The 23201-nt window shown below is 46.0% G+C and overlaps 3 protein-coding genes across 4 annotated transcripts in view; 2 read left to right on the top strand and 1 right to left on the bottom strand.

The window, feature by feature from the left end:
• The window catches only part of IL13RA1 (interleukin 13 receptor subunit alpha 1), a 439968-nt gene that overhangs the window by 275062 nt on the left and 141705 nt on the right, over nt 1–23201 (bottom strand). The gene's annotated exons all lie outside the window — the stretch shown is intronic.
• On the top strand, nt 6590–9871 carry RAP2C (RAP2C, member of RAS oncogene family). Its single transcript, XM_081897033.1, has 2 exons — nt 6590–7479; nt 9552–9871. Exons 1-2 carry the CDS (start codon nt 7207–7209, stop codon nt 9828–9830), a joined length of 552 nt encoding a protein of 183 aa, XP_081753159.1. The 5' UTR covers nt 6590–7206; the 3' UTR covers nt 9831–9871.
• FRMD7 (FERM domain containing 7) overlaps nt 21553–23201 on the top strand; it is a 35367-nt gene continuing 33718 nt past the window's right edge. For both annotated transcript variants that reach the window (XM_081896952.1, XM_081896951.1), the window contains exon 1: nt 21553–21655. In XM_081896952.1, the coding sequence (XP_081753078.1) occupies nt 21599–21655 (57 nt within the window). In that variant the 5' untranslated portion in view covers nt 21553–21598. The remainder of the gene's footprint in view (nt 21656–23201) is intronic.

Below are 23201 nucleotides of genomic sequence, written 5' to 3'. Positions count from 1 at the left end.
CACTAGAAGATCTGCTTTTAACCAGACCTGGTGTATCCCTTTTTCAACAAGTAAGATAATGGAGGCTCTGGGGCTGCAGAAATGATCCATGCCCCTTAACAATGGTAAAACCAGGGATAGCAGTGGCAGGTTGTAAAGTTTCAGTGCAAACAATGGAACTTTAAAAGGCACTTAAAGGATTTGGGACCCAGGGCCACTGACACAAAGTTGCATAAAAGGTAAATATACTAATGTATACATACTGATGGAGATTTGGAAGTTAGCAAACCAACTGATTTCTCACCCAAATCACCCTGGTTAATTCTTCAGTTAATTTGCAGCCCATCCTAGATAAATCAGCTCCTCTTCAGTTCATTTACCCCAATTAAATTTTCAAGAGACCCTGTTCCAAATCAATTCAATTCTGCTTCCATTACCCCTATTCATTACCCCAGTTGACTCTAGATAGCTTCTTAAATACATTTATTCCCCTAAATAGTTTAGATGGTAATCTAGGTGACACACACCCATTCAATTTTTCCAGAATTCCATGAATCAGATATGGCCCACACTTTTACCACCACCACCCCAGTTGCTGCTCCTGAGATCTACAAGGGGGCAGGGAGGGGGGCAGAAGTTAGCGAAGGATCTGCAGGTCACTGGCTCATTTGCAGGACACCAGCATGAGTTTCCAGCAACAACAATGCAACTATTCCCAGGTCCCACCTAACGTAGGCTAACCAGAAGTGAACTTTCGAGTGAGGAAAGTAATAGCAAAAGGAGAGCCTGCAGGATCAGGCCCGTGGCCCATCCAGTTCAGATTCCTGTTCTGACAGTGGCCAACCAGGTGCCTGTGAGAAACCCACAAGCAGGATTTGAGCCCTCTCAAGAGCCCTCTCTCCTTCTGCAGCTGGTGTTCAGAAGCACTGCTGTCACCCGCCGTGGAGGCAGAGTGTAGATGGCCCTCTCCTCCTTGAAGGTGCCTAATCCTCTTAAAGCCAACTAGGTCAGTGCCCATGACTGCCTGTAGGTTTAACTTGGTTTGGTAGGGAAAACCTTTTCCTAAAATTAGGAAATGCTCAGAAGTAACTTGTTATTTATTTATTTTATTTAATAAAACTTATAAACTGCTTGATTGTAAAAAAGAAAGCAGTTTACAAAAACAAAGTAATGAAATTATCAGTTTTAAAAAGTTAAAAACTATTTAGAAACTTGAAAAATCAATAAGTGAAAAACTATAATCAATGATAAGCCAGATTAAAACATATGCCACTGTTCTACCTGTCTCAGGCTTCTAAATGTTTTTAGCAGGAGATAAAAAGAGTTCATTTATGGTGCCTGCCTAATGTTAGTTAGGCACCTCTCCATAGAGAAAGTCTTTGAGGATCCTGCCATCTTCCATTCTGTGTTCATGACCAAGCCAGCATAGACATCGCTTGAGACTGCAAACATGATGGGAATGTGGGCTTAGGAGCACACATCTTTGTTTGAGACTGCCCTGCCACAATGCCCAAAATTTTCCTGACACAGTACATGTGGAAGGCATTAAGACATGGCTCCTGGTGGATGTAAATTGCCCATGACTCACTTCCCTAAAGCATTGTGCTCAACATGCAAGAGCTGTAGGCCTTCATCTTGGTATTGGACATTAGCATCACATTCTCCCCAGACCCTGGGGAGAGGCAAGTTATTGCCACAGCTGCCTTGCCAATATGCTTGTCCAGCTCAGCATCGATGGAGAGGCTGCTGCTTATGGTGGAACCTCAAGTGTGTGGTCACCATGCTGATGGATGGAATGCTAACAGGCATGAAAATCATTAAATGGTCTGTCAAGACATGACAATTTCCAAGTGGTCCATAGTGGGGGCAGGAAGGTGTTGGAGAACTACTGCTTTAGATAAATTGGCAGATCATATGATTCAAGTATGTTCTATGTACAGAGCTAACACTGACCAGGGTCAATAACTGGTATGATTAGTGAATGTGCCAGCCTTACTCAACTTGGTAGCCCTCAGATGTTTTGGAGTACAATTCCCATCAGCCCCTGCCATTACAGACATGCTCTTATCATCCCCAATGTCACAGTGCCATGATGACTGGGTTTGGTGGAAGGCATAGTCCAAGACACTTGGAGGGTACCAAACTGGGGAAGGCTAGGGTGTTAGGGAAAATATCATGTTGATTCCTCAGTACTGATGGCCAATCAATACCAGACACAAGTCAGATCAATTAACAGGCACTTATTTAGCACTGCAATGGACTCCACTTAACCCACCCACCCTTAGGCAAAGAGGAAGGTGCCAGGTAAAAGAAACAGCAATATTTATACCTTTAGTATTCCTAAATAACAGCTTTTCCCTCCAGCTAAGCCATGTGGCATAACAAAGTTATTCTTCCTCCTCCAACAGTTTCTCTTGCCTTCATGCTGCTTTTTCCTTCTCTCCTTGTTCCCTTACAAACACAATTTCATAGCTGTCAAGTGTCCCTTATATGAAGTGACAGTCCCTTATTCCAGCGCCATGTCCTGCTGCTGTTCCTTATTGATGGATGTCCCTTAAATGTCCCTTAAATTATGTCCCTTAAATTTCAAAGGAAGCAGCTTCTCTCCCCCCTCCCTGCCGGCCAGGGAGGAGGGAGGCTCCAACTGTGTTGCTTGGCTGTGTTGCTCACCCAATAAGAAGTCTAAGAATGACGGTGGAGCTTGCATGCCTTGTGTGTGGCTAGTTAATGCAAGCTGAGGGGTTTTTTGAATGCTGGACGCCATTTTGTTGCACGTGCTGCTGCAAACTTTGCAGTGCAAAGCCAGGCTGGGGAGCCATCTTAAGTTGAGGCGACATAGGCCTTGTGGTGCATGTGATTCAGATGCTATTCAGTTGAACCTCTGGTTACAAAGTTGGTTAGACAGTGTTCTCGAAGCTACCCAGAATGAGTTTGACCAGATTGCAGGAGGACAGGAAGACTGGAGTGCCTGAAACAGGTGAGGCTGCAGGTCTCTTATTTTGGCTGCTGGTCCCTTATTTTCAAATCTGTAAGTTGACAGCTATGCAATTTGCTCAACCCTTCTCACACACATTTCAATTTTCATTGTATAATTTCAATAATTTCCCCAACAAGCGCATGTCGTCAGAGAGGCACATTGTGTTCTTTAGTCCAAGGTGCACCCCTACAGAACAGATGGTTTTTGAAAAATGCATTTGCAATCTGGACTGGAAGATTATAGGTTTTATTTAATCATTCATTCAACATATTATTATTTTTAACCCACCCTTCATCTACAGAGATACCAGGGCGGGGTGCAGAACATAAAGCAGAAACAACCGATCCAATTATAAAGTAAAGTACAAGGCAGCACTAAAGAGAGAGCTGTAGCTCAAGATAGGAAAAGTGGTGGTAAGGGAACACCTAGTAACTTTAAATTAATTCAAATCTCCAGGGCCTGATGAGCTGCACCTAAGGGTACTCAAGGAGCTTGAGGATGTAATCTCAGAGCCTCAGTCTAATATTAGAGGATTATTGGAGAACAGGTGAGGTCCCTGCAGATTAAAGGCAGGCAATTGTTCCTGCACTCAAAGGGGGAAGGGAGAAGACCCAGGTGCAATGGGCCAAAGGATCTGGTTGTTAGCTAAAAGGTAAGCCGTTTAAGACCACCCAGGGACTCTTTAGGGCATGATTCCAATATTGCAGGAGGTTGAACCAGATGATCCTTGGGGTTCCTCCCAACTCTACAGATTCCAAGGCATTCTAAAATGCGCCATCAAATGAAGCTGATGAAAACAGAAGACCATCATCAGCTGCCAAAACGTCAAATTTGTGGGCAAACAAGGCTTAGCCTGGTGCCAAAATGGCAACAATGGTGCCAGTCATAAGAGTAAAAGAGGTAGGGAACCTCAGTGTCTTTATCTGACCCTCAGGATTCTCCCCAGGACACAACTGTCACTGATCCTTGAGTGTGCTTGGTGGGCCAGGCTATGTCTTTGGACTCTTAACCGTGCTTCTTGGTCTCCTGGATAGATGGTAGAGAGCCTACCATATCAAATGTACATTTCTTGCTCCACCCACTTTTGCCTCTAACCCCGCCCACCACTAGTGTGTAGCACTTGAAAGGCTGCCCAGAAGGGAATGTGGCCCTCAAGCTGAGAAAAAATTCCCACCCATGCTGAAGAAGGAATCTGTCCTGTAGACAGAGTGCCACCACAGAGAAGACTCCATTCTCCCCTCACTCTCCACCCCCAAGCCTTTTGGACCAATGGCCTTCAAGGTACCTTAGAGCAATAGGCTTCTAGCTTTTCAGACTTGGGACTCACTTTTTGCCCAAACCAGCTATCTCAAACCTTGAGAAACCACTGTATCCCGTTTTTATGCTTTCATTGTAACGCCATTTGTTATATTTTTATTCTTTTGTTTTAATGTTATGATGAACAAAAAAATTTAAAGGAACACTGAAAAAGGCAAAGATGAGTGCTATGTGGCACGTATTGAAATGTCCTTCTGGTGCTCTAAGAGTGGGAGGGGAGCACTTTCTTCATTATCAGCACCCAGTCATGAGACAGGATGAAGGCCCAGGCTCAGGGAATGAACTTTGGGCATGATTTTGAGAGTTGCTATTGTGTCCCAAAGACCGTTTGTCTACCTTCCCCAGCCATCTGTTGGCAGAGCAATCTCCACCATTAGGCAGAGTGAAGCATTTGCTTCAGGTAGCAGGGGCTTAAAGTTTGCCTGGGCCCCTGCCAGGTGGCAGGGAAAGGGCTTGAATCTCCAGATTGCGAGAGGGATAGTAGTAGTAGTAACTGAGAAGACTGTGCATGCAGCTTGCAAGTTTAAGCCCAACAGGAGCTGGCTGCAATACATAGACACTTGAGGGTTTGCCCTCCTCTGTTCCCCTCTGCCAGTTAGGGTCGACCTCCAGGGACCGCCTCCAAGACATTACCAGGGGCCACTGCTGGATCTCAGGTTTAAGCCCTGGAATCTCAGGATCTGGGATGCTTCTGACCTGGAAAACCTACAGGGGCAGCAGCTGCTCTCCATTACACCATTGAGTCTCTTAACCTGCCCTCAGGTATCCTGTGGGATTTTGTTCTGTTTGCAGAGTTGGAGTAAGATTCAGTTGCCAGTCCAGTGGAACAATGGTGGTTCAGCATCTCAGCCTTTGCCTCTCTATTGAGAGATGAAAAGTTGGCCAGCCTTGGTGGCAGAGTGTGGGTGGTGTTTTATGAGTAATTCTGTCGTTCCCATCTCTTGCTGGTAAAACCTTTTCCTTTTCCATTATCTGTTGGGTGTTCTGTTTATGAACTCTGATTGATGGCAAACCAAGTGAAACAAACATTAAGGCATTGTGAGGTGTTTCAGATTTAGCTTGATATGACACATCTTGCAGCCCTGAAAGGTCCACTGGTGCAAAGGTGTGGCAATGTGTGACGCACACTGAGTCACAGGGACAATTTTTCACGAGTGCAAAATATCTATGCCCTTAAATGCCTACTTCTCTAAAGCAAAGGGGAGGGGGATTGTTGATGCTTTTGATATATTTATTGTATCCCTAATCTTAAAATGTTTATGGAAATGGTTTGATTTGATGGTTCGCTTTTTGTTTCATTTATTTAAGATTACATTTGCTGCTTTTGTATTCATTTAATGTTTTTCACGCCGCAAGCCACCTTGAGTATGGTGTTAACGATGGAAAGTATATGTATGTATGTAAGTAAGGGGACCCCTAATCGGGGGCTGCGGTGCTCACCTCGCTGTACAGGCCAAGGGAGCTGGTGTACAGCTTTTCTAGGCTCCTTGGTTTAACCCGCCGCGCCCCCCGCGCCCCCGCGCGTATGGCTCAAGTGTTCGCGGCGTGATTTCAGAAAGAGGGAGCGGGGCGGGGGGAGCGCTGCGTCTCGGGAGGCCCCTCGCGGCGGGTGAGGGGCTGCGCTGAAGACCGGCTCGGCCACGGAGCCCCTCCCTTGCGGGGTTATTGTGGGGGGGGCGACGGGCGCCCCCTTGAGCTCCTCGGAGGAAAGGCGGCAGCGAGGCCAGGCAGCAAACCTTCGCCGCCGCTGCGCCAAATAAGCTCCGCCCTCCGCTGCCGCCGGGTCTTCCGTGTCTCGCGGCGGAAGTCCGCCCAGGGGGCGCTGGGCGAGAATCTGACCTTCCGAAAAGGTCTCTATGATCGACGAGCTCCTCCCCCGCCCGCGCTGCCATGGAAACCGCAGCGCCTCAGAGCGGAAGTGGCGACACCGACAAGGTCCGGGCTGGAGGAAGCTTTTTCTGAACGGCCTAGCCGGAAATGACGTCGTTGTCGGCGCCCGCCTGCCTCGGGAGACAGAACCAGAAACGTCAATGAGCCGCATGGTGAAGGCGGACAGAGCGGCGGAAGTACGTTTCGCACGCCGGAAGTGAGGCCTCGCTCTTCCTGCGTCGGCGCAGATGTCGCTAATAGCGCATGCGCCCTGGTGCCGTAACCGTTTCCTTTTCCCTCCGCCCGCCCGGTGTTGCGGCATCGACTGTCCCTTCCGCTCCCTCCCGGAAGCCGTGTGAGCGGTACTGCTGCGTAAGCCTTCCGGGCAGGCGGGCGGTTCCCCACCCCTGAGCACGGCCATGGCTCAGTGAGGCGGCGGCGGCGGCCGGGGCTTGGCGCAGGTGAGGGGGCGGCGAGGGGCCGGGCTGGAAGGCTTGGCGGGCCGGCGAGGGCATCTCTGAGCCGCCCCTCGCGGGCTCTTTTCTCTGCTCCTCCCCGTAGGCAGGACGGAGCAGGCGGCGGAGGAAGGAGCAGCAGCCACCGCCGCCTCACGAGCGCGCGCACCCCGCGATCCCGCGCGGCCTTGAGCCCCCTCGCCCCGCCCCTCCCCCCAGGGCAGAAGCCCCCTGCGAGGGACCCGATCCTCAGGCGCAGGCTTCCCTCTTCCTCCTCTCCTCTCTCAGGAAAGCCAAGCCCACCTTCTCCTTGGCGCGCCTCGGCTGCAACCCCGCCCCCCCCCGGAATAAAATTCCTCCTCTGGGCCAAGGCAGCTGCGAGCCCCCCTGGAAAAGGTGGGGGAGAAGCCCTATGAGGATTCCCCACTCGGCTTCCCTTCTCCCCGCGGCTTTCCCCGATTCCTCTCGGGGGGCGTGCCAGCCCCCTGACTCGGCATTCCTCTGCCCCAGCTGCTCCTCCTCGTCCTCCTCTGCGCCCACCTGCCCGCCAGCTGCTCCCCGGCTCGCGGCCTCCCTGTTTTATGCTGTGCAGGGGGATCGCCAGCGCCCATGAGGGAGTACAAAGTCGTGGTTTTAGGGAGTGGGGGGGTGGGCAAGTCGGCTTTGACCGTGCAGTTTGTCACAGGGACGTTCATTGAGAAGTACGACCCCACCATCGAAGACTTCTACCGCAAGGAGATTGAAGTGGACTGCTCCCCATCAGTACTTGAAATCTTGGATACCGCAGGGACGGAACAGTTTGCTTCCATGCGTGATCTCTACATTAAAAATGGCCAAGGCTTCATCCTAGTTTACAGTTTGGTGAACCAACAATCTTTCCAGGTAAGAAATACTGTTTCATCTATGCTTCCTGCCCCCTCCCCCGGGACTTTTTGTGCGTTTCCCCTCTCCCCCAAAATCTCAAGCAACTGAAAATATATTTCTCTGTTAGGAGTGCAACTAGACTTTAAGAAGCTGTTATCCACAATCACAGTTTGGCAGCACTGTGGTTTTTTGTTGTTGTTTAGTTGTTTAGTCGTGTCCGACTCTTCGTGACCCCCTGGACCAGAGCACGCCAGGCACTCCTGTCTTCCACTGCCTCCCGCAGTTTGGTCAAACTCATGCTGGGAGCTTCGAGAACACTGTCCCACCATCTCGTCCTCCGTCGTCCCCTTCTCCTTGTGCCCTCCATCTTTCCCAACATCAGGGTCTTTTCCAGGGAGTATTCTCTTCTCTTGAGGTGGCCACAGTATTGGAGCCTCAGCTTCAGGATCTGTCTTCCAGTGAGCACTCAGGGCTGATTTCCTTCAGAATGGATAGGTCTGATCTTCTTGCAGTCCATGGGATTCTCAAGAGTCTCCTCCAGAACCATAACTCAAAAGCATCCATTCTTCGACGATCAGCCTTCTTTATGGTCCAGCTCTCACTTCCATACATCACTACTGGGAAAACCATAGCTGTGGTTTTAGCTAAACACACCAAACTGTGTTTTTAGCTGAACATTATTTACCAAAACATACACAAAAGTTTTTGAATATCTATTCATATAACTTGTTTTCTTAAAAATCTGACCACACTTTGTTACAGAAGACAGTTTGGGTCAGGAGGAGTGACTGCAGATACTGATTGCTAAAAGCTATTGACATGTTGTGAGTTGTGTCAGGATATGTCAGATGCTTTGTTGCTGAGTTTTTAAAAGAGTGAAAATAGTTTTTGTATTGGTGGTGGCTTAGATAACGTAGCAGTCTTCAAATACGCTCAGTTCACAACCATAAAACAATTTGGTCTTTGCCAGTTAGCTCTTAACTGCATGAGTTCCCAATAATAATTTTTTTGGGGGGGACGGGGAGTCTGAGCATGCTATTGAAACCTTCATGTCTGAAGTCCAAGCATGCAGAGCTGCAATTGGGCATCATAATAGTGATTCCTGTAACCTGGAATGGGAAGGAATGCATGGGAAGGATTAGAGCTGTGCAAAGACTCCTTCCTGGCACCAGCTAACTTGCTGAGTTGGGTGGACTCCAGCTTCTTGGCAGACTCTATTACACCCACGCAGAGAGTGGAGTATATCCGTGGTGGATGCATAGCTAGATAAATGCTTATCTTGATTCCAGGCTTCTTTCCTTGGCATTTCTTTTCTATTGCACTTGGCCGCCTCTCTTCTCTGCTCATGATATCTTGCATGTTCTAGCAGAAAGACAACTTAATAACCCCTCAAGACCTCAAGCCTCTATTGAATCCTCAAGTGGGGCAGTGGGACCCGCTTGCACTGGGTGTGTGTGGCTTTTTTTAGCACTCCTAATCAAAAGGAAGTAGGCGTGAGTCTTCCCATGCAATTGCATTAATAATTGTAGCTTTCAATGCTTAATTATTTCTGTATCTTAGAAGTGTGCAAGATCCCATAGATCCCGAGTGACTTATTTATAGTCACACCCTCCCCATGCGCCAGTGGAGGCTTGCAAAACAACTTGTGGACACCCTCCCCACATGGGTTGCCAGGTGTCGTGACAGAACCCTTGTTCTTACAGACCCAGAGACTTGGAAGGGTTGTCAAGCCACTGACATGCCACCATCTGCCTATCTGTCTTTTTTGTTCTCATGTGTCTCTTGTACCTGTGTTGTACAGTTTTTGACAAGGACCTTTCTTCATACAAAAATTTATACAAATGGGGTTTTTAAAAGCAAAATAACATACTTGAAGGCATAGCACAAATCCCTTCCCTGAACCTGCCATTCCCACAGGGATATTTCTGCCCCCTAAATGAAAACTGTCACTTCATGCCCTCTCAGTGGAGCCAGATCTACTTTCTGGCATGTAGGCTAAATCGCTTAACATTTGGTCACAGTTGCACTGGTTTGCTGTCTCAGCACTGCTGCAGCCATGAGGGTTTCAATGACTTTCTTTTCTTCTTCAGGACATCAAGCCAATGAGGGACCAAATTGTCCGTGTAAAGAGATATGAGAAGGTTCCTCTCATCCTGGTGGGGAATAAAGTGGATCTGGAGTCGGAAAGGGAGGTTTTGTCGGCGGAAGGTCGCGCTCTGGCCCAGGAGTGGGGCTGCCCATTCATGGAGACATCTGCCAAGAGCAAGACCATGGTGGATGAACTCTTTGCAGAGATCGTGAGGCAAATGAACTATGCATCCCTGCCTGAAAAGCAAGACCAGTGTTGTACAACTTGTATTGTCCAGTGAAAAAGAGAAAGCAGAACCTCAGTCATGGCCATACCAAGCAGGTTGGTGGAATCTCCATGGATAGCAGAATACCGCTCATGGGTAGGAGGGAGCTGTTAGGCTCAAAGTGGACTACAGTGTCTTCTATTATTATTATTATTATTATTATTATTATTATTATTATTATTATTAAACAAACTGGGCAGTAGCATTGTTTTTGCAGCAACACTGTGATTGAGAAGTGAGGAGTGGCAGCACATTTGACAGTGTAGGGAGCTTCTCCGATGCTGTCCAGTCAAATTTGTTCCTGGGCCAGGATTCAGACTTGTGTTTCCCAAGGAAGCACTTGACTCCACTGGATCTCTCAGAAACGCACTTTGTTCAGTTTCTTGCCAGCCTACATTGCCATGGCAGGTGGCTTCTGTGGGACATCTGACCAATGTCTTGTGGTTTGCTGTCGCCCTGAATTTTTTGCTCTGGCAATGGGTTTGACTAGCTTTCATTTGGAGATCCCTGCTATTGTTCTCAGTTGCCTTACATTGCATCAGGCTGTTGGTTCACCTAGGCCAGCGTGGTCTATAGCAATTGCTGATGGCTCCCCATAGTCTTGCACAGAGACTGGCCTTTCAAAAGCCTTTTAGCCAGAGTAGCAAAGGGTTGAAGCTGCTGCCCTCTGTTTGCAGTGCTCGCATTCTGCCCCTCTCAAGTTTGCCCAGAAAATAATTGTTAACTTGCCCCAGTTGAATGAGGATCATGTGAATGCACAGAAGCACCTCAGTTAACTTGCCTTGAAGCGTACACCTGCCTTTTGGTGGAGAGCCATTGTTAGGCCCTAAAGTGCTTGCATTGGGTACCAGCAGAATGGACCTCAGTGCCTTCTTATGTGATCATACAGGCTATTCAAAAGTGTAATGGTAGTTGGTGAGGTGGGAAATAAGTGGCAAAACCACATTATTTGCAACAGTGCCTAGTAACTAGATTAACAAGGTGCACAGGCTACTGATAGTTCATAGTTAGTACTGATAGTTTTTTGGAACCTCATGAGCGCACCAGCAGGATGCAGACTAGCGCAGAAAATGAGGTGGAGATGCAAGTTGATGGCAGCCATCGGGCTGCCTCATTTAGCCCCGTGTGTAAGGAGGGAGGCTGGCCTGAGGTACTTGCCTCAGCATCTGTTTCCTGGTTTTCCATCTTTCCTGGTAACTTCCAGATTTTGCTGGACTGCAGCTGCCATCATTCCTGACCATTGGCCAGGCTGCCTTGGGCTGATGGGAGCTGGAGTCCAGCGAAGCACCCAGCCTAGTCCTAGGAGAACCACTCCAGAGGCAGCAAGTCTTCTCTTGAGACTTTCCTCTTGCTGCCTGGCTTTGGGTATAAAGATGGCTGTCTAAAAGGAATGGGGATATGGGCCTACTGAGGTTGATCAGACCCCAGAGTCCTTGCGCAAGCTGCTCTAAGCATATTCCCTGTCATGCAAATCACTTTAATAATAGAAGCATCTGAAGAGGCGGAAGAGTGCCACTGCTGATTCCTACTGCGCTTCTGCATGATTTGAAGCTGCCTTTTGGCTCAAAAGAGGCAAGAGGTTACGAAAACAGTCTGATGTGTCAGCTGTCATTTAAATATTCCAGGGTGGTTGCTGTGTTTCACAGTTTAAAAGTTTGTGTTGAAACTCACATCAGTTGCTGCAAATGGAATAACACCAGTGACATTGTGCAGCCTCTCCTTTGCCCTGGTCTGAAACTTACACTCTTAAAGGGGTGTGTGTGCTTCCAGTGAAATACCAGTGGTCTGTCTCTCTTCTGTTAAGTCAGGCTGTTGGGGGCTGGGGGGTGGACTGCCTTCCTTGCTGAGGGATGCCATTTGCAAATTCTACTTTGCCAGGTGTAACACTGTCTGAAAAGCATCACCGCCTGCTTTCTCTGTGCCACTCACAGTATTGCAGAATCCTGGCCTTGATGATGAAATTGGCTTACATGTCAGGAGAAAATTTGTGCACTCAAATGAAGCATGAGAAAAGGGAATGTAAAGGAGCCTTGTGTGCTTGATATGGTGGGGGAGCTGCAGAGGACAAGGCGAAAGGGCCTGACTGAATCTCAACTACCTTGGGGGTAAGGTATGCCCAGAAACAGTGGGTGTGGGCTGTTGCACCAAAGTAGTGGAGTCTGTTTAATACAAGGATAGGCTGGCCCCTGGCCCAATCACTGGTCTGTATCCTGAAAGAGCCGAGCCTGCCTTTGATTTGCTCTTTGTCTTAACTGCAGATAAAAACTCAGAGGAATTTGCACAGATGCTGCTTTGGAGAAACCCTTTCAGCCCAGGCTGCAGAACTGAGCCTTGCTAAATCCTGTCTCTCTCTTTAGAGCACATTTCCAGGCGTGGGTGCAAAAAGGTCAGCGGCGGCCATGGACATCCGTAGGCCTGCGACAAACGCTTAGCATGTTTACCACACATTCTGAAATCTGTTCTTTATCTCTCAGTCCTTCTCGTTCTTTTTAAAATAGCTTTCTAAATTCCTATTAATGGCTAATATGCAAAAGTTCATTTTAAAAATATGTTTTGATTTCTTTAATTGATTTCCAGAACTTGTATTTATTAAATTTTAAACTCAGTATTACCTACTCAATGCCTTTTTAAGTGAAAGTTTTAATGGAGAATAAAAGTGAGCCTTAAACAAGTGGTTACTTCTGTATATTACCTCACATCCGTGCTTGATTTGCAAAAAGAAAGTTTTCTTCTCCTCCAAAATGTCACTGGTTGAAATTTCAAAATGTTCTGTTTACATGTGATGGTGTCATAGATATGAGTCATATTGTACGGATGTTTTTAACATCCCATTTCGCCAGCAGCTGCGGTGGCTGGTCATTGGGCTTACATGAAGATAAGAAGTTATTGGACTGGGTCTTGAGCTGACCAGCACTTTGTATGTGTTTTCCTTCTTATCACATGGTATTCAGAGTTTGTTTGTTTTCCCCCTTTTAAACTGATGCAGCATTCATGTTAAATCACCAGGACATTTTTCAATTTCTGATACTGTATTTCTCGGCAAAGAATAATGAGTTGCCCACGGGGCTTTTCTTCAAAAGCAAAAGCTACCTTGGGTTTGCCTGACAGGATTAAGATGACATCAAAAGCAAAAACAAAAAAAAATTTCTAGTTCTTAAAATACTGTTTCTCTCCTAATAATGTTTTGCTTATTTCCTGCCCACTCCCCTGGTTTCCAGTACTCTGAGCTGGCACAGCGGGCAAGAGTGTTGAGCATAAGCTCCATGCACAATTGCATACACAGCCATTGCCTTCTGCAGAGTTTACCTGATTTAAACTATCTTGTCTGGATACTTGAAAACTTAGAACAGCAACACAGGTATTAAGCAGAATGAAAAGTATATAAATAGTTGAAGTATTGAGGTAGGAGTTTTTTCCAGCAGTGATTTGAGAAACCGCCTTTTCCTCCCCACAGTCTGAATAACTGTGGCTCATTTACCTGTATCAAATTGTAGGTTTAAGAGCCTAGCTTAATTAATTTGAACATGCTTGATAAATACTGGCTTGTCCTATAAAAGCCAATAACCTGTTGACAATGAATTCTTGCAATTAAGTACTAGCCTGAGATATGAGGCAACTATAACTTCAAAAAGAGGCACCAGCATTCTGCATGTTTAGTCTCATTTGAACCCTATTGAGAAAAAAATCAGTTTTAAGTTTAAAGCTTCAGGTTACCAAATTTGCAATGGGGTTACTAGAAATTAATGTTAGGTTTGCACTTTAATGAAAGACTTCAAAACTGAAGGCTGTTCTCAAAGTATATTTATATGGTAACATGTTAGTAGTGCCAAGGGAACAGAGGATCCAAATGACCTAATTTCCTAAGAGGGCAGAAACCTTGCATTGCCACCAAACCCTTTCCCTTTTGTTTCTTAATTGATCATTTGTTAAAATGTGATTTAAAATTCTTAACTGACATCAGCAGTTGGTATATTACCAGGAATGGCAAAACGTATGCCCAGTGTCATTTTCCTCACTGCAAATTGGAATAAGGGACCAAATGTTTAGCTGAGGCTTCCTCTTGGGTTGCAGTGAGGAGTAGCTTTGTGGAAGTAGCTGATAACGCAAGGTGCATATCTGCAGGACCCCCAGGCCTGCCTCCTGGGTCTCTTTGTTAATTGAAAAAGTTGTCTCTTAAGCCCCCTTTTAGCTTCATCAGGGCTTGTTGAGGGCAAAGCTTCCTTTGACCCTCCAGCATCTCTCTTGGGTGTTCAAATCACTGCAGTGGGACTCTCCAAACAAAGGCCATTCTCAGAGGTCTCCCAAACCAAAAGTGCAGCAGAACACAAGATAATTCTGAAATAATTATTGTCTCCCTTAGCCACCTTTTCTGTTGTTTGCACGGTGTGTGTTGAGGCCCTGCTCCTCTCCCCCCAGAGCAACTGGCCAGGGTCCGTGAATGCAGCTATTTTTTGGGAGAGAAATACCCCCCTGGGTACAATTGTGACCTTTTGCATGGACACAGCTGAGAGCCGTGATATGTGTGAAAAGTACCTAAAAGGAAACCTGAACTTAACCAGTGTGCTGTACCTTTTATTGGTGAAAAAGTAAAACCTGGAAAAATTAGTGAATGCAAAACTTAGAACTATGATCTAATGCATTGTAAACTAAAAACCACCTATTACCCCCCCCCTGGATTTCATTCATTCATTATTTTGTAAGACGACCCTACAGTCCACCTGTTTGTAACTTTTTTAAATAAAATAGATACCTGTATTAATTACCAAAACTGCATCACTGTTGTTTGTCTTGGTAATATCTATGCTAGGGGAAGTGGCTGGGTTTCTAGAATGAGGTAGTTGGTATGTACCATATATTTGCAGCTGTGTGCAGGGGCACATGTCATTATACATGAGCCAGAGTGCAAAATTCAGCTTCCTAAGAATCTGTGATTCGTGTGTGTGTGTGTGTGTGTGTGTGTGTGTGTACATACACACCATATTCTAAAGCAGATGTGAAGAACCCCTGGCCCTTCAGCCCCAGCAAGCATGGCCAATTCAGCAGGAGAAGGGCCAAATATTCCCCATGCCTGTTCCAAAGTGTCTGCCGGAATACTGGAGATGGGCAAATGTCTTTTTTCCCCAACAAGGTGAGGGAAATAGAGAGAATTGAGGAGGCAGATGTGAGAAACCACAACCTGGTCTGCTTGATGTCAGCAGTTAGGTGTAAAAAAAACTCAGGCTTTGCAAAGCTGGGGGCACTGGGTCAAGTTCATCACCTTGGTTGAATTAATTAAACTATAGATTTAATTGGATTTTGAATAAATGTGCAATTAATTGTTAATGCTTTGAATTTTATTGTTAACTTCCCTAGTGGGTCCTGCAAACTGCCATTTGGATAATGGTTTTGACAGATAGGATAGGGGGCACTGGGAATTTAATGGAATCAAGGGGGTGGCAACCGCAAAAGGTTTGTGAACCACTGATTTAGAGTAAGTCATACTAGACCAGCATTTATCCTTTTTTCTTTATTGGAGTTTGTAGTGTGGTAGATAATAGATTTCTATATCCTGACTTCAGCAAAGCATTTGATAAGGCCTATGATGCTCTTGTTGAAAAGTTGGTGAAATGAAAATAGGTACCTAGAAAGATGAAACAAACACCATTCTCTTATCTATCTATCATTTATCTACTGGGTGATAGAATTGGTAAGGATTAACTGGTTGAAGAACTGCACTGAACAAGAGCTCTTCCATGACATCTCTGTGTCAGCCTGGAGAGAAATGTGTTGTTTGACTTGGATGAAGGTATAGAGGGATTGTGGATTAAATGTGGAGATGGGTAATACCATGGAACACAGCACCACAATTCAAGATGATCCTGGACATTGGTCCAGATGGTGTGGCAGCCAAGTTCTATGAGGAAAGAACTAATGGAAAGAACTCTTAAGGGGAAGTTAAAGGGAGACATGATAGCTGTCTTCAAATACCTGAAGGAGTTTTCTGCTGGAGTAGGGGTGTCCTCTCTTCCCCCAGAAGGCTGGAAGGGAACCAAGAGGTGGGAACTTTGGCAGGGGTGTGTGTGGAATTAGCTGGAAGCTTTCTAATGTTAAGAAGTGTTCAGTGGTGGAACAGACTGTCTCAGAGGTAATGGGCTTTCCTTCACTTAGATGTATTTATGCACAGGATGAACAGCCTTCTGTCAGGCTGCTGTGGTTGCACCCTGCCTTCAGAAGGGGCTGAACTAGATGATCTTCAAGAAGATTAGGTCAGGGGTCAGTAAGGTTTACCTCACCTGTGCCGGTTCACTCCAGTGGAGATCCTTCTGTGGGCCGGATTGCATGTGCGATCTCCGGCGCCACGGAAGCGAGTCCCCGTGCTGTGCTGTCTTGGTTTAGTGCGGTTTAGGTGGCTAACCCCTGGATTAGATGGTTTTTGTCGTTTCGTTCTGGGTTGGATTCAGCAATGAGTCTTTAATGGGCTGTTTCTGGTTCAGACTAATAACAGTGCAAAACCAAGTTTGCCACATCTGAACCATTTCACTAGCAGGTTGCATTAAAAAATGTATAGTGCTTATAGGCATATGTAGTTAATAAAACTGAGATTTTGCATCTTAATCCAAATATTAAATTATTTAAAATGTTGCTCAAAACCTTAGAACAGTTAATAGAGGGTAATAAAGACTCAAGGATGAAATAGCAAGCTAATCTTGTATTACTATAAAAGGTGTAGTGGTGAAGTATATTGATTATATTTTTAGAAAATATTCATTTTCTTAATTTCAAATAGAGGCTTGAGGTGTGTTCAACTACAGGAATGCTCAACACTGGTTAAGTGTTCTATTCTGACATACTGTTTTTAAAAAGGCTGCTAGCACTTGTTTTTGGGCAAAAAGCTTAGCAACATAGTACTTTTCTGTTACAGGACAAATACCTCTGAAACCCTTCCATGAAGTAGGAACTAGAACCAACTCTTCTGACAAATGCAGGGTGGCGTTTTTAAAAAGTATCTCTGAACAATGGGCGTTAAACAATAAATTAAGCCAGGAATGTAGGCAGGCCAAGAGAGAAACACAAAGACTATTTTTCAGAGCTTTGGTTTCAGTCTATTTCTTATGTAAACCTAAAGGATACATCCCATCTAATGACCGACCTTTTGGAATGGACTTCAGCTCACTCTCCTGAAGTGACATGAACTTGTGGCTCTTTACTCGATGTTGAGCCGAGCATGTGTTGAACCCAAGGTGAACTGTTCCGGAAGCTCTGCAGTCACCATCTTGCTAGTCAAGATAACCCCACAATTAATTTGTACTGGTTATAACAATGAGCTCATATATGCTTATATTTCCTTGCTTTGATATATGCTAATGGGCTTGCTTTGATGTTCTCCTTGTCTGTGGGCTTGGAGTGCTGGGCTCTGAGCCCAGAAAGGGCAGCTGATGGTAAGACTTGGGTATTTGCCACCTATGCCCTAATCAGGTGCGGAAAAGCCACCTGCTAACTGTGGTGTCTATCCTATGTCTGTCAAGGCTAGTGCTGTGAGTCTGCACCTTTGTTTTAATAAAGCACTAGAATGCAACACTGGCTTTTCTGACATCCTTCTTTGGTATCCCTGCATCCAACCACTCCCATGCACTGGCAGAGGAAGAGGAGTGGGGGGGCATATTGCCCCCAGCAGCACGATCCTGGTGGGGTACCATTGCAGCTGCCCGCGCTGGGTGCCACGCCCTGCAGGCGACATGCCACGCCCCCAGGACACACGCCAGCCCTGCCCCACCTGCTCCCCACCCCCACCCCGGTGTCAGAGCATGAAGCTCCGCTGCTGCTCCCATGAGCTCTCCTTTGGGCTTGAGGTTCAGGAAAGAGCTACTAACCTTGCTTTGTGCCTCTTGCAGTCTTATGGGGTTTCTTTTGTACCATTTTAATTTTTTTTCGTGTTTGGCCGCATCCTTCCTTGTTACGATTAAAAAAAATCCAGTCGCAAATGTAGTTATGCAAAAAGGTATCTCTGAACACAGCCAGAGTGCCTTTCCTTTGCCTGTTTTTAAAGCACACAAGCCAGGGTGTGAGTGGCAAAATTGCACATCTTATGCAGCAAAGGGAACTGTTTCCGCTCAGACATGAGCTCAACCACTTCCTCCTCTACAGATCCAGCTCAAGGCATGGTCCGTGCCTGCCACAAGGCCACGGTCAGGGAGGTGGCAGTGCCAGAAGTTGCGCAAGATCAGAGCAAATTACAGCAAAGAGGAAATTATATATTTTTAATTGCTTTTTAAAAAAACATGTTTGTCTTGCTCTTCCGCCATGGGAAAGTGGGCCCTCATGCAAAGTACACAGACACATTATCGTTAACTCCGGTTGAGAGAGTGTGGCTGCTTCAAGGTCTTGCCCAGTGTGCCTCATGGCTGGGTGAGGACTGCTCACTGTGAAATCCAGTCCGTCATCTGCGTCACACAATGGGCTCTCAGCATGACTAAGCACAAAGGGCCACACCCAATGGGAAACAACACCAGTGAACTTTTCTCAAATGCAAGCATCCAACAACTGCTTTTCTTAACTTGCCCTCAGCTGCATGTGATATTTGGTAGGGTGGGATAATGCAAAGTGCATGATGTGGTACAAAATACCAGGTCAGGCCCTTGGTCTGACCAGCTCAGTGTTGTCAGCACTGACTGGCAGCATCTCTCCAGGGTTTCAAGCAGGAGTCTCTCCAAACCCCATGGGAGATGTCAGGGATCAAACCTGTGACTACAGCATGCAGAGCAAATGTTTTGCCGCTGAGCTACAGAAAAAGAAAAGCAGAAAAAGAAAAGTAAGAAAAGCAGTTGTTGGATGCTTACTTTTCTCAAATGCAAGCATCCAACAACTGCTTTTCTTAACTTGCCCTCAGCTGCATGTGATATTTGGTAGGGTGGGATAATGCAAAGTGCATGATGTGGTACAAAATACCAGGTCAGGCCCTTGGTCTGACCAGCTCAGTGTTGTCAGCACTGACTGGCAGCATCTCTCCAGGGTTTCAAGCAGGAGTCTCTCCAAACCCCATGGGAGATGTCAGGGATCAAACCTGTGACTACAGCATGCAGAGCAAATGTTTTGCCGCTGAGCTACAGAAAAAGAAAAGCAGAAAAAGAAAAGTAAGAAAAGCAGTTGTTGGATGCTTACTTTTCTCAAATGCAAGCATCCAACAACTGCTTTTCTTAACTTGCCCTCAGCTGCATGTGATATTTGGTAGGGTGGGATAATGCAAAGTGCATGATGTGGTACAAAATACCAGGTCAGGCCCTTGGTCTGACCAGCTCAGTGTTGTCAGCACTGACTGGCAGCATCTCTCCAGGGTTTCAGGCAGGAGTCTCTCCAAACCCCATGGGAGATGTCAGGGATCAAACCTGTGACTACAGCATGCAGAGCAAATGTTTTGCCGCTGAGCTACAGGCCGTTGCCACCAAGAGGTGGGACAGGGAAGCATATGCATCCCTTTCGGTAGGACCATCAAGAGTGTTCAGCTGGGGCTGTGTACCACGCCACACATTTAAAGCACATGGCTTCCCCCAAAGAATCTTGGGAACTGGTTTTTAAGGGTTGCTGGGAACTGTAGCACCGTGAGGGTTAAACTCAAATCCCCACTCAGTTATGTTGTTCCCTGGGTGGCCTTGGACTGGTCACTTTCTCAGGCTTACTTAGCTCACCTCCCATTCACCCATCTGCCTCCCTCTGCCTTCTCCATTTTGCCTCCCGGGGCTGAATTTTGTAAGCCCAATGGAGGCAGAGACCTGTCCTCTTGTATTTTGTTCAAGGCTCATGTTAATTGGCTGGTGGTGCTAGACTCTCTTCTGAGAGCTGCTTTATTTCAACATAAAACTTAAGAGCACTGAATGCTTTAAGGAGAGCCACTTGTTCCCTTCTGCGTGTGAGTTAGTCCACTGCTAATTCAGAGAAGCTTCATTTAGAAGCCAGCATCTGCAGGAGGAGGGACGCGGGTGGCGCTGTGGGTAAAAGCCTCAGCGCCTAGGGCTTGCCGATCGAAAGGTCGGTGGTTCGAATCCCCGCGGCGGGGTGCGCTCCCGTTGCTCGGTCCCAGCGCCTGCCAACCTAGCAGTTCGAAAGCACGTCAAAGCGCAAGTGGATAAATAGGTACCGTTCCGGCGGGAAGGTAAACGGCGTTTCCGTGTGCGGCTCTGGCTCGCCAGAGCAGCGATGTCACGCTGGCCACGTGACCCGGAAGTGTCTCCGGACAGCGCTGGCCCCTGGCCTCTTAAGTGAGATGGGCGCACAACCCCAGAGTCTGTCAAGACTGGCCCGTGCGGGCAGGGGTACCTTTACCTTTACCTATCTGCAGGAGGACTGGGATTTAAAGGGACTGCAAGCCCAGAGGAGTGCAAGGCTGCCTCGCATACACAACACGAAACTGAAAATCTGACAGCTTGGTAAAAATAACCAGGAGATGGTGCTCTTTTAAAGCAAATAAATGTCTCTTCCACTGACCAAAGGCACAGTTGCCTTGCAAAGCAACCTGTTCCAGAAAAAAATAATTAAAATATTCCACCTTCAGGAACTTAGAAAGCTGTCTTCTGTTAGGAAAGACCCCTCTAACTCTGCATTCTTTACACACGGACTGGCAGCAGTTATTCCTTGGATGTTATGGGCAAAACACCCTCATTTCAAGGAACAGGGTCACACATTTCCCCATCCAACTGTCTTTGTAAAGCCAGCCCCATAAATGCTGCCTGATAAAAATGGTTAAGATGTAAGTGCACAACAGAGAGAAATCTGGCACACATGTGGTCCAAGGTTACTTTTTAAAACCTTGTGCCTTGTGTCTTTTGCCCTTGCCTGTATGCATCCAGTCTCTGATGGTTCCTTCTATGAGTTCTTTGAAGGGAAAAGCTGCAAATATTCACTTTCTCCAGCAAAGAGAAGTTAAATTTGGTGTGATTGAGGATGACACGCTCATCAGAAGGATGAAGATAACGTTTGTGTTGTTGAGACAAGACTGCAGCCACTCAGGCTGTTAAACATACATCAGTGTGGGGCAGATCTGTTCAGACAACCACCTGGTTTAGAAGTCATGTAGGGATTTGGCTTCATAAGGGCGAAAGCAGGAAGAGAAAAGCAGAAGACTTCAACATGGCTCCACTTACACAAAGTACTCCTCTCTTGTAAATAACCAGTACCTGTAAGCCCATGGATAACTGCAGTCCTTTCCTACGTTGCTATATGCTGGGTCATCAACTAGATTCTGATGGAAGAATGGATCACTGAAGGCCCAGCTGGCATGACCAAGAGTTATGGGTGGTTGGAGTTGAAGTCCACTTATAGCTGGAGGTTCCACTGGTTCCCCATCTCTAATCTTTTAAAAAAATCTCTAGTTCTCATGGTAAAAAACAAAAATAAAACAAGTTCATATAGGTCCAAGCTGCAGGTGCTGAACTCTCTGAAATTCTGAGTCTGGCAAGTGGATGCTCCTCGTGCTTCAGTTGTTTATGGAGCAATGAGGACTGGTTCAAACCCAGAGCATCTCTAGAGAAATGCAGTTTCTTACTTCTTAGCTTAATACTAGTCTCTTAGCATTTCAGAAACTCAGGAAAGCTGCAAACAAAAGAAACCCTTTTAGCTGCCTGGCGATTGTGATGGTGGCGTTGGTGTCTACCTTCTACACCTTCCCTTTCCTGCTTATGCTCCAGTTGCCAGCACTTGCCCTCCTGCAGAGACTGAAATCCTGTATGAATCAGGAGCAAGCCCCCCCCCCCGCCGCCGCTTGCATCCCAGAGTGTCAAGATCTTGCCAACTGCTCAGCTGCCTGCTCAAGGATGCTGCATCTGAAGGTCCAATTTTTGGATGACTCCCAGAAGATCTTTGTCGTTGATGTAAGTGGATTTTCTCACTGTTATTAGTTTGTTATTGAGACTCTTGGAATGTCTCTGAGCTTCCTAGCTACTGCCTCATTTTGGCATTAAAAAAAAAAGTGGAATCACAGTTAGGTGGCAAAGGTGAACATGTAACGAGGGGTAGCTAACGCTCTTGGGGGGTTGTAGTGTTTATTGAACAATATGGAAAATGTAATATTTTTTGCAATAATTCCCTGTTTTTATGTGATACGGAAAGGTTGAGTTTGATGACTGAACACCAACAATAGTGTGCACCAGAAAATCTTTTTAACGGAAAACGTAAACATGTGTCTGTGTGTGTCAGTTCAAGAGGCTGCCAGGGGGAGAGGTTGTTGGTAATTTGTTTTCCCTTTAAAAAAACACCTCTTTATTATAGAGAAATTGAAAAATAAAATATTTTTGGAAGAAAGCTATATCACTTGCTCAATAACATTGAAACTTCTAAGGAAGACTGCATGGAATTCTTTGAATTCATTTAATATATATTATTGCAAAATCAATAAAATTATTTGAAAGAAAGGAATAATTAGAAGCAACAATCAAAATAATGTTATTTAACAATATTAAAATGATAGGCTTGCCAAAAATCAATATTCAAATATTGAATCTAAAGTGTAATCACCATGCAGAAAATTAACTCTCTGTTAATGTTTTTTCTTAAGCTGTGCCTTTTGAGTGTATCTGAAGAAGTGTGCATGCACACGAAAGCTCATACCAAGAACTGACTTAGTTGGTCTTTAAGGTGCTACTGGAAGGAATTTTTTTGTTTTGTTTTGACTATGGCAGACCAACACGGCTACCTATCTGTAACTGTGCCTTTTAGTGTGCAAAGTATTGGGTTGCTGTTCTGCCTTGGTTTCAGGATTCTAATGTCTTATCTTAAACTTGTTGTCTCTGTTACCCAGTATCTTAATCAAAGGAAGGCACTTCAAAAAGCTCTCATTTAAAAGCAGCTTTATATTGTCAGGTAAAAGGTCAAGTTAAAATGTATCCCTTTCAAAACCCAATTACCTCCATAGGTTGGTTATATTGTTCTGTTTCTGATTAGACATCTTGCAACATGCTTCTCTGCCTGCCTTTTTCCCAAGCCAATGAAAGACTGGGATATAAAGCCTCAGTTGGTAGAATATGAAACTCTTAATCTCAGGATTGTGGGTTTGAGCCCAGTGTTGGGAAAAATATTCCTGCATGTCAGGGAGTTTGACTAGATGACTCTCAGGGTCCCTTCTAACTCTGCAATTCTGTGAGTCTATGTTCTGCCATGATCTCTCATCTGGGTGAGGTTTTATATGTAAGGAGAGGTAGGTGCAAGATAATATCCAGATCAATAGTATGGAACACAGGAACAAGGAAACTGCCCTCGGTCCATCCAGCTCAGTGTTGTCTACACTGACTGGCAGCTGCTCTCCAGAATTTCAGATGGGGTTCCTCCCAGTCCCACCTGGGATTGAACCCGGGACCTTCTGCATTCAAGGCTCATGATCCTCCCCTGTGGCTTCACTTCTGGCAAGTTCATGGGATGCAG

The sequence above is a fragment of the Podarcis melisellensis genome, assembly GCF_964234715.1.
Source record: "Podarcis melisellensis genome assembly, chromosome: Z".
Classification (NCBI taxonomy): Eukaryota; Metazoa; Chordata; class Lepidosauria; order Squamata; family Lacertidae; genus Podarcis; species Podarcis melisellensis.
This window is presented reverse-complemented; position numbering and strand designations above follow the sequence as displayed.

Excerpts from the sequence above, each read along its gene's own strand:
- RAP2C (XM_081897033.1), top strand. The coding sequence starts at position 7,207 with ATGAGGGAGTACAAAGTCGTGGTTTTAGGGAGTGGGGGGGTGGGCAAG. Across the intron at positions 7,480-9,551 it reads TGAACCAACAATCTTTCCAG|GACATCAAGCCAATGAGGGA; the intron begins GTAAGAAATACT and ends TTTCTTCTTCAG.